The 11,123-nt window shown below is 49.7% G+C and overlaps 1 protein-coding gene across 2 annotated transcripts in view; it reads right to left on the bottom strand.

The window, feature by feature from the left end:
• SLC6A17 (solute carrier family 6 member 17) overlaps positions 1 to 11,123 on the bottom strand; it is a 45,267-nt gene that overhangs the window by 17,057 nt on the left and 17,087 nt on the right. For both annotated transcript variants that reach the window (XM_019624200.1, XM_019624201.1), the window contains exons 3-6: positions 8,597 to 8,754; positions 6,447 to 6,573; positions 5,515 to 5,696; positions 3,751 to 3,861 (exon numbers count right to left, since the gene is read on the bottom strand). In XM_019624200.1, coding sequence (XP_019479745.1) covers positions 3,751 to 3,861; positions 5,515 to 5,696; positions 6,447 to 6,573; positions 8,597 to 8,754 — 578 coding nt within the window. The remainder of the gene's footprint in view (positions 1 to 3,750; positions 3,862 to 5,514; positions 5,697 to 6,446; positions 6,574 to 8,596; positions 8,755 to 11,123) is intronic.

The raw sequence follows: 11,123 nt of genomic DNA, 5'->3' as shown, positions 1-11,123 counted from the left end.
CCTTTATCTCACATTGTCTGTCTCCCGTCACTAAAATACAAGCTCCACAAAAGACCTGAAAGTTTGTCTCCTTTGTTCATTGCTGCAACCCAGGACCTACAACAGTGCCCAGAACATAATAGGCTTTCAGTGAACTTTTGCTGAATAAAGGAATAAGTGAATGATGGTCATTTGGGTTGTTGTCAATCTTTTGCTACTAAAACAAAACAAAATGCTGTGGTGGCCAATATTGTGCTCGGATCACTTGCTTGTGGGTGAGTACATCTGTAGGACAAATACCTAGAAGTGCAATTGCTGGGATGAGGATGTGAACAGTTGTAATTTTATTAGATATTCCACCATAATCTACCATAGTCCACCACTTCATGTTGAGCAAATCACATAATTAATTGTGTGGTACCCCACATTAACTTGGTTTTTAACTGGATGGAAAGCAAGTAATCAGGAGAGAAGTGGCCTAAGAAGTTCATTAGCCATTAACGTGAGTTGGTGTCCCATCAAAGACGCTAGTGGGTCATCATGGTATCCTGACCACACTGCATTTGTCACACTCAGTAACTGCTTAAAGGGATGGACTGAAAGGCCATGTCCTACAGCTGGGATTATTTCTGATATTGGAAGACTTTGTGGAGGGAGCACCTTCTAAGTAATTCAGCATATCCATGGAGACTATTCAGGAGGATTTTGAAATGTCCGGGCCAAAAATCTTGGGTTCTGCCACATCTGCCAAATGTCATGACCCGTCGTTTACATTTTGGTCTGCGTGAATGGAGCAATGCACAGCCTGGGCAGCTGTGTGCAATGACCTCACACTCTATAGCACCACTCTAGGGCAAGAATTGGAAATGGTTCCAGGGTTCCTCATATCTCACCAGTCCTGTGCTGGAACAGTCACAGCTCTGCCACAGTAGTCTGCCATGTGTGGACTGTCAGACGATTGTTTCCGGGAGTGGGTGTCTTTTTGCAGATGACTTGGAAGGATTTCTACGTAGGAACCCTCACTCCAGTCATCACTATTGGCCTTACCTGCCTCAAACAAGCAGCAGCACAGGCTGTGAAGGGGATTCTTAATGGAGGAGTTTGGCCTCTGAGGCCCTCAGGCCTCCCCTACCCTGTTCAACAAATCCCTTCAGGATCAAGAGCAGGAGTGCTCCACAGAGCTGCTCCGTGGGCAAGGTCTCAAGATGGGCCCCACAGGCTCTATCCAGACTGAAAGCATGCCGGTTCTTGGTGACCCAGCTCCTCTAGGGCTTTCTGGGTTTATTTCTTTAAGCGTCGCCGTATGAAGACTCTGGCCTCTGCAAATGCTAAAGTGGAATCACAGGAACATCCTGCGAACATCCAGAAAAAGGTTTTGGAAAGGAGAATCCCTGTTGTTCAAAGTGCACATCAACCATTTTGCAACCATCTGAGTGGCAAACATGAAGTCTAACAAATGTGGAGCAACTGGGACTCTCATGTACAACTGGTGGGAATGTCAATAGATGCAACCACCTTAGAGAGCAATTTGGCCAACATCTGGTAAAACTGAAGATATGCATGTCCTCTGAGACAGCAATTCCACTCCTAAATATATACACTCTAGAGAAACCTGTGCCCATGAAGATCTGTGTAATAATGTTTATTGCAGCATTATTAGCAGTGGTGAAAACTAGACATAACTTAAATGATCATCAACTAGAGAATGAATAAATCAATTTTCATTTAGTGCAACAGTGGAATACTAGACAGCAGCAAAAAAATGGATGCACTAGAGCTACATGTATCATTATAGATACATCTCAAGAAACAGCGTTGGGCAAAAATAAAAACAAGTCACCAAAGGTTGCATATAACCTGAGGCCTTTCCTGTAAAGTTTAAAATGCTCTATGTAGTTTATGGACAAACCTATATGTATTAAATTTTTTTAAAAATATATATTAGCAGGATAAGTCCCAAATTCAGGATAGTGGTTACCTTTGCAGAAGAACAGAATGAAATCAGGGTGGGCTATACAGGCACTATTACAGCATCTGTAATATTTTATTTCTTAAGAATGTTTATTATATTACTATATGTGTGTGTTTATATGCCTGAGATATTTCATAATTAAAAAGATGATGAAAAGAGTGTCTGAACCCAAAGGGGACCAGCGTTGTATGTGCTGAGGCTGGCAGCCAATCTCACAAATGGGTTCTACCTGCTCCTCGAGTTACACACCAGGTTTTCTAACACCGCCATGGGCCATCTGGAGACCTGCACAAATCTCCACATTTATGAACATCTCCAGGGCATATTATTTCCTCATAAAGTTCAGTAACGTGTAACTGACTCAAGTGAACACATTAGACTGATCATGAGTCTAGAAATACAGTTGAAGTCATTCATAAAATGTTGGCTCTCTCCTCACGGCTGTTTTCTCCCAAAGAAACCAGGTTTTCATTTTTTTTCTTCCTTGTCAGACACCACGTGTTCACAACAGCCTTACGCCAGCCACGTGGCTAGGGAGTCACACTCATGCCTCCGGAGATTCACTTAGCGTTTCATGAAGTGGACCTCCGTGGTTGTTCCCATAGAAACCTCAGATGTTATTCCCCAGAATGCCAAGGGCCAGTTTATGCTGTCTGGTGAATATGGAGTGGTGTGTGTCCTGTACATTGCCACCCCCCACCCAGCACCAGGAACTGTTCACAGTTGTACAGCATGGTAGTCGAGAGGGAAATGGGGATTTCAAACCCCACTAGATCTGAATTTTTCTCTTTGTGTCATCTGTATGAACTTTTTGTGTAAATGTGTGTGTGTGAGCACATGTGTGACATGGCACTATTGGGGGCCAATGCTGAGGGGCCTCAAGCTGGCAGGGTTCTGACCCATGCCTGTGGGCTGGAATCTCAGCAGGCCCATGCTGGTTGCTGATTGGTCAGCTGGCATTAGGAGGTAGACTTCCCAGCCTACCCAGCAGGGTTACTAATTATATTGCTTGGGGCGCCTTGAAGGGCATTTCAACCTGCAGTGGAATTCTCTTACTCCTCAGTAGACTGGCTCATGCCAGCTGTGCCCAGTGGTCTGAATGGGAATAGAGAAGCAAGGCAACATGGTGGGCAGAGACCACTGTGAGGAAACCTGGGCGACCATCTTCAGGATGTCTCTGCCTGCTGCAGCCCTGTGATGCATGCACAGTGGTCAAGCTCGGCCCCCTCACTGGGTTACTGGGAGGATGAATTGAGAAGAGATGTGGATGGATCAGATGAGGGTAAAATCGCTATCCACTTGGTCTATTGTCTTCAATAAAATAGTAACATTGTTCCCCTGACTTGAGCACAAGCTGGGATTCCCAGGAGAGCTTTCTTCTCTTGAGCATCTTCTCCGTTCCTGCTGTCACAGGTCCATCCAATGAAACCCCCACCACTCCCTGTCCCCATACCCCAGCTAAATCCGATTTTCCACCATTCCCTCAAGCATACCCAGTGCTTTTCCACTTTTGTTCATGTGGGCCCTTTGACTGCAGTGTCCTCCTGCCACTCATTTAAATCCCATCTGCTCTCTAAGTCTCGATTCACATGTCACCTCCTCCCTGAAGCTTCTGATTTCACCCAAATTGATGTGCTGTACCTCTCCTTGAAACCCTGAGGGCAGGGCCCATGCCCGGTCCCCAGTACATCCCCCCAGGGCCTGATACAATGCCTGACACATAGCAGGTCCTCCATTAATGCCACGCTGCATGAAGCTGACCAGGCCCAGTGGAGCTGTGGGTGTTCCCAGACCTTTACCTTGGGAGTGAACATGTGCAGAATGCCATCGACGGCCCCTCGAAGCAGCAGCCCCCGGACCAGGAAGCAGGCCAGCACCACGTATGGAAAGAGGGAGCTGAAATACATCACCTGCAGAGGACAAGGACCCACCGTGGCGCAGAGCCCCTCGTGCAGCTGGTACCCCCCTCCCTGCTCACAGCTGGGGCACATGAGCCTCCTCTGATGGCTACAGAAAGCAGAGCCCTGGGACCCCAGGGCACAGGGCCAACCCCACCGCATGTCTGGCTTTGAGCCAAGGCAGAAACAGGAGCACAGAAAAGCTGGAGTCAGCATGGCCATGCTTGGGACTGGTTTTTCCCTTTCAAGGGCTGGTGGGGCTGGGTCTGAGGCCTCCCCACCCCCAAGGGCAGCCAAGGGGGTTCCTCACCCTTTCCTTTCCCCTCCTCATTTTTTCATGTCTCCTGCCTACTTTTCTGTTCCTGGTTCCAATGGACCCCCTGAGGATCTCCCTTGTCCTCCTTAGAGCTCCTTTGACAGAAGGCATCCAGGAGGTTATAGATATGGCTCCCAAGCAAAAACATCAGAAGAAGGTCTTGCCTTTTGTGATTATAAATCGTGTGCTACTTTTTAGCATGTGTTTCTTACACATTCCCATATCCTCATGTGCCTGGCACAGAGCCTCATGCAAAGAAGATGCTCACACAATGTTTGTTGCCCTGAAACAAATCAGGAAGGCTACTTGGGCAGGACGCTGCAAAGGTTAGCATGTCCGCAGCTAGAGCGCCTGAGTTCTGATCCTGGCTCTACTACTTACCAACCACGTGACCGTGGGCTATTTACCTAGCCTCAGTGTACCTCCATCTCCTCATCTATAAAAATGGGTATAAGAACTCCTAACTCATAAGGTTGTTGTGGACCAAATGCATTCATGTATGTGGTAGTGCCTGATCAACTGCTACAAAATGTCAGCTACCATTTTGGTCTTTAGAGAGGGAAGGGGTGCTGGTTGAGACCATGCTACCTTTCTAAGGCTTAGATTCTTTGCTCATCAAGTCTGGTAAAGAACTTGGAACCACAGCTTTAGTTCCAGCTCTGGGATAGGCTGGCTGTGTGCTCTCAGGTGAGATGCTTTCCTCTCGGCCTCAGTTTCCTCATTTGTAGAATGAGTGAATTGGGCTACAGGATGTCTAGCGTCCTTTCCAGCCCTAGCAGTCTAAGCATACTGACATGTGACGAAGGAGAAAGGGCCCTATTTGAAGGGGATTTGAACTGTGGGGAGAAGGTGTGTGGGGCTCAGCTGGTCTGCACCTGCAGAGGCCAGTGTAAAGCTGCCCTCTGAAGCCCACTTCACTCACAGCACCTACCTGCTCACAGAGCCCGTTAGTTGTAGACACGGTAAGCAGCCTGTTTTCACCAAAATTGCTGAGCAGGGCTTTTGCTTGGGACCCTGAGGGGCTGGGATCTAGATGTCCCTGAGTTAATACTCCTAGTTTTCCTTCTCTTTAGCTTGCAGAGTGGGCCTGAGATATCAGAGCACAGAGCGAGCTTGGGGTTAAAGCCGTGATTGTTTACAAGCCCACTCCTGGTGGGCTGTCCACCAGGAACAATACTACAGCAGTGTCACTCCCATCACCTCCTCGGGGGGCCTGTGTCACCTTCCCGAGCCATCCAGAGGCCGAGCTCACCTACGGGACCCTGAACGGGGCAGCCCAGGAGTCTCAGCCCCCTGCCCTCCATACTTTTCTCAGACCATGTGGCTCTGAGTGCCCCCTCCAGACTCACCTTTCCCGAGGACTGGATGCCCCTGATGACGGCCATGCCCACAATGGTCCAGGCCACAAGGAGACACAGGGTCATCTTCCAGTTGAGGCCTCCACTCTCTGAGATTGAGTTAGAGATGTCCAAGGCCTCTCGGTACCAGAAGTAGGTAGTGGCTGAGCTCTTTTCACACTCTGCCTCCACCACTGCAACAGCAACAAAAGCCACAGGACCCCAGTGGTGAGGTTGTGGGGCCACTTCCTCTGCTGCACCCCCACTCAGGGCAGCAGTGGGTGAGGGGACAGCTGAGTGACAGCAGCAGAGAGCGACTGTTCCCATTCTGGGTTGGTCAGGATCTAGCAGACCCTGAGGACTCCTGGGCTCCCAATGGGGACTGGGAGAACTCAGGACATACTGATCTGGCTGAATTCCCACTCATGTCATCCCCTGCCCATGTCCATCCATAGAAGGCACAAAGGGTTAGGCAGAACTGGCCTCTGTTTCCTTGGGAAGGTCCTAAGCTGGGAACTGGAGGCCTGGATTCCCATCCCTTTGTTAAATCCATGGTACGACAATGGGAAAGTTGCTTCTGGGCCTCAGTTTACCCATCTGTGAGGTGGGATAAATCATCCAGCCCTTTATAGAGATCGCATGCAAATTATGGCTGTTTCCAGAGAAGACAGTATCAGACCAACACAGGGTAGTTGATAACAACTAAAGAAAAGTCACAATTTCCAGAGTTTTACCTACACTTACTAGTTCATTCAATGCCCATAAGAACTCGATGAGATAGGCTGGTGAGAGATCATACGGGGAAATGAGGGTCAGCAAGGTGACACAGCAAGCTGATGAGATCCCACATCTGTGCCTAAGCTTCTTAGGCGCGTTTGATTCCTTCCTGGGACAGAGCTGGTGGGGGTTCCCAGCTGGTCATATTCAAGGGATCCCATACTTGCCTGCCACAGTCCCATTCCTGATGACAGGACATTCACTCCAGGGCAGCGGGTACTGGAAGGACTTGAAGAAGTAGAAGATGCTCCACCCAATGATCACATTGTAATACAGCCCAACAAAGAGGCAGACCTGGGACAGGGCACAGGTGTGGGGTCACCGAGGCTGCAGGGAACTCCGCCCACCCATGCCCAGCCCCACCCACACAGTCTGGCACAGCCAAGGAGGAGGAGGAGGAGGACTGCCCCCTCCTAAGCCTCCATCCTTCTGGCATTCAAAGACTCCACAGAGGAATGTTTCAGATATTAAAGTTCTCTCCTTTAAGCAATAAACTCTTAAAATGTTAATCCTTTCCATTTTGAAATTCTACTATGCTTAAAGCACTTCCCCATCATTTCCTCATGACTCAGGATCACAATTCCAGAGCCATCCCTGGACAATGGAGACTGGAACAGCTTCGGCCTCTATAGTCAACTGCCACAGAGCAGCTGAACTTTTTGAGGTTTTCTGAATGTTTCTTATTGGTTTCCTATGTCCACCTTCTCTCAGGACACTATTCTCCCATTGGTAATGTCAGCAGCCTGCCTCTAGAAAGACATCAGTTCTCATTTCTTGTCTCTAGCAAGATGCCACTTCTCATTTCTTGGAAGCATAACTAACCTTGGTAGAATTGTATTGATTTGGTTGTCGGAAAAGTCATGATGTACTTTTTTTCTATGATTTTTGTTGCAAAAATGCATCACGACTTTTCCAACAACCCAATAAAATAGGGATGCATGGGCGGGGGTGGGGTGGGGGGAGGCATGGCTAGCTCAGGTGGTTAGAGTGCAGTACTCACAACACCAAGGTTGCTGGTTCAATCCCCACATGGGCCACTGAGTTGCATCCTCCACAACTAGATTGAAACAACTATTTGACTTGGAGCTGATGGGTCTTGGAAAAATACACTGTTCCCCAATAAAATTAGAAAATAAAACAAAAATTTTAAAAAGATAAATAAATAATAAAATAATAAAATAGGGGTGCATGGGTTCTGACTGAGGATCAGGGTTTTCTTTGAAAACAATGCTTTCATGTGCAGGCATCTGCTGCATCCACCCGGGATGTTGACAGGTCCCTGCTGTCTCCAAGCTGTATTATGCATCAGTGACACTACTAGTCATGTGACAACTGAGGGCCCCTCACTTCATCCATTTCGCTTGAGCCCTGGTATGCAGGAGCAGACACTCCTAACAGCACACCTTACAGGGGATATAGAGGGAGAGAGACACCCACTTTCTTTCCCTAGGTGTTTTCCATCCAAAGGGGAGACCCCACTCACACTCATAGCCAGCCCCTGCACAGTGCGCTATACGCGTCTGTGTCCAACTGTGCAGAGATGATGCCGGCATGAGATGGGGAGCTGTCCAGACCCTCTCCCAGTCTCTGCCTGAGGCAGGTTTTGGCTGGCCCTGCTGCTAGGCCTGACAGGACCCTCAGTCCCTTCCAGAAGCAGATGCCAGTTTTTATCCCAGGTGAGAGGTGGCACTGCAGGCTTTGCCCTTAAGAGAGGCTCAGTGTCCTCACCTAGAGCACTAAACAAGGCCCCACAGATGAACCTGGAGCCCTCACAGAACTTGCCATGCAGGCCAGTGGGGTCTCCCTGTCTCCCTATCTTCCAAAGCCTCACCCCTCCTGGGTCGGCTCTGGTCTGAGTCCTTCTCCAACTCAGCAAAATGGCACACAGCAAAATGGCAAGGAGACCCTGTGCCCCAGAGCTGCCTTTTCCTGTGCCACCCACTGGCCCAATTAACCAAAAAAAGAGGAAAGGTCTTCCTCGCAGGGAGAGGACGGGCTGGTAAACAGAGAGGGTCTCCGGGGTGGTCTCCATGTCCCCAGAGAACTCAAGCTGAGATGTCCCAGGCACCCGCTAGTGAATGTGTTCCAGCCTTTCCTTCTTAGTAATAATCCCAAATATTATATCCTGCTTCAGGCAGCGGAGCCAACTTTCAGTTCAGGAAATATGTGGTTCTGAGACAGCAGCTGGAAGCCATTCTCACATTGAGGGTCTCCCTCCCTGCCCTTGACCCAGCCCAGGACTCTGGGCTATAACCCTTGTCCCCAAGAACGGCCTCCCTCCTTCCTGGCGAGTGCCCACTGCCATCTGCCGACTCACTATACAGCTGGAGAAGCCGATGCCCCCCAGGCGGGGACACACGTAATGCCACACGCCAATGCTGCCACGGCGGATCCTCTGGCCCACAGCCAGCTCCAGGAAGAAGAGCGGGATCCCAATGATGATCAGCAGCACCAAGTAGGGCACCAGGTAGGCACCTGGGGAGGAGGAAGAGATGTCAGAGGGTGTCTGCAGAACAGCACCAGCGGGAGGGTGGGGTGGCAGTCAGGTCCAACCATCCCACCACACCTCTGATCAGCTCAAATCCATCACCGGTCCTTGTATTCCTCTGGGAATAGTCTGGCCCATACGTGTGACCTACTGGCCACTGAGTCCATCCTTCTACCCCTTGACTTCCCTGACCTGAAATACTAAGGGAGGGTTCAGATGTACATCAACACCTCCTGCTCACAAGTCTAGGCCCAGAAACAGGCAGACAGACACACTCGCCTCGGGACGCACTCTGTGGACACCTGTTTGCAACCCCTCCCACCCACAGAGCAGCAGCCCAGATGGACGGGGCCCCCCAGAGGCACAGACCCCAGGCACAGCCTTTCCTGTGACTGAGCCAGTTGCTGACGAAGCAGACTGGGCAGCTCCAGGGAAGCAGAGCTTGGAAACTTTCCAGGGAGAGGGGATATGACCTGCACAGCCATTAATCTACAGCTAATTGGGAGGAACGGGAGAGAAATTAGCAGCTCAGGAAAGTGTAGCCGAGAGGATCATAAAGGATAGAATAGATCTCGCTCAAGATTCCAGATGATAAATTAAACTCGCTGTCCTGGGCCTCACTGCAGACACAATCTCGTTTCCAAGTGACAGGGCGTTTAGCAGGAGAATTAAAACCATGTCTGGACACAGACGAGTGATCCCCGCTGAGAGCTGTGCCAACGACCTAGTCCTGTTAGCAATGCTGTTGGCACAGCCCTGACTGTCCAGCAAATGATGTCAGACCAGCTCCAGTCACCGGTGCCCTGATGGTCACCCAGCACCCCAAACACAGCCCTAAGAGCTGGCAGTCTCCACAAGACCCCCAGCCACACTGTTCTTCCCCCCATAACATGAAATCCTAGATGTTCCCCAACATGTACACAATCTGCCAATGAACCCAGGGGATCAGCATCTCCTGGGCACGAGACCTGGCATTTGGCAATAGTCAGCTGTTTTCTACTCTGTACCAGGCATGTGAAATGAGGGGATACCAGGCAACAGAAGGCCCAGATGCTATTCGGGGAGAGCTAGCAGGACCCGTAGAGTCACATGAGCAACGCCAACATGTGTGTACACACACATCACACATGTCTCACACACACTCACGTCACACAAAACCAACTGAGCACATACGTGCTGAGGGAGGGGTCCGGGTCCAATAGAGCTAATTTGGAAAGGCCTCCAGGGAGGGAACCCTCTGAGCCTTATACAACTGCATCTAGTTCACTAAACACACACATGCACACAGTCACATGAACACGTAAAATAAAGCCATCACTAACAAGCAGCTCCATCATGGTGCTAAAAGGAGGGAGGGCTGAAGGAGTCCCAGTTCTGTCTTTTAACCTAGCTGTCTCTAGGTCTTGGGCTCGGGGAAACAAGAGGAGAGAAGTGACCTGCAGGAGCAAAGGGACACAGCCACACTGGTTTTGTATTTCGCCCATGTGTCCTTAGTGGGGCAAGACATGCAGGGAGATGGGTTTAAGGATGTCAAAGAAGTAGGCTGGCATCTCCTGTGGATGTTTCTCTCCTCTAACAAAGGAACCAGGAAAAACATCCAGGTAAAGTGCTGTCCAAAGAAGGGTCCCACAGCAAAGACCGGCCACCCACCATCTGCCACCCACCGCCCATCGCTCAGGCCTGTCTGCCTCAGCTAGACCCCAGGGCACTGACTTGAAGCTGGCCTTTGCACCACACTGAGGCCTAGCTAACCACAATGCTTTGGGGACTGCAAGCTGGGTGGGCAGCTCTCCTGGTTAATCAGAGGTACTTTTTCATATCAACCTTTGTTGAAGTTATTTGGAAATGCACCCTCCTCCACCTTAGAAAATACAGCTTAGGGACACACCTGGATTTCCTTTGGTGTTCCAGTGGCTTTTAGGAGCCTCAGATCATTGGCCTAAACAGCTGGGAGCACTGCTCAGGGCCTTCGGAAATTTAGCAGACAATGGCTATACGGATTGGATTCTGGGACCTGTGAGGTCTCCTGGGTCGCTAACAGTTTATGTCTCCGTCTACAGTCTGGGTCTCATTTCTGGCCAACCCTGAGGTTATTCCTGGGATTTGAAAGACCACCTTGGTCTCGACCTGTTGAGATGCATACTGAGTACGGCCTCTGGTGGGTAGAAGGGATATGATACCAGCGCAAGATCCTCTAGAGCAGCGGTTTTCAACCTTCCTAATGCTGCGACCCCTTAATCCAGTTCCTCATGTTGTGGTGACCCCCAACCATAAAATTATTTTCGTTGCTACTCTATAACTATAATTTTGCTACTGTTATGAATCGTAATGTAAATATCTTTTTGTTTTCCGATGG

This window comes from Hipposideros armiger, unplaced genomic scaffold, assembly GCF_001890085.2.
Source record: "Hipposideros armiger isolate ML-2016 unplaced genomic scaffold, ASM189008v1 scaffold_581, whole genome shotgun sequence".
NCBI lineage: Eukaryota > Metazoa > Chordata > Mammalia > Chiroptera > Hipposideridae > Hipposideros > Hipposideros armiger.
The sequence above is the reverse complement of the archived record's forward strand: the minus strand, read 5'-3'. Positions and strand labels throughout refer to the sequence as shown.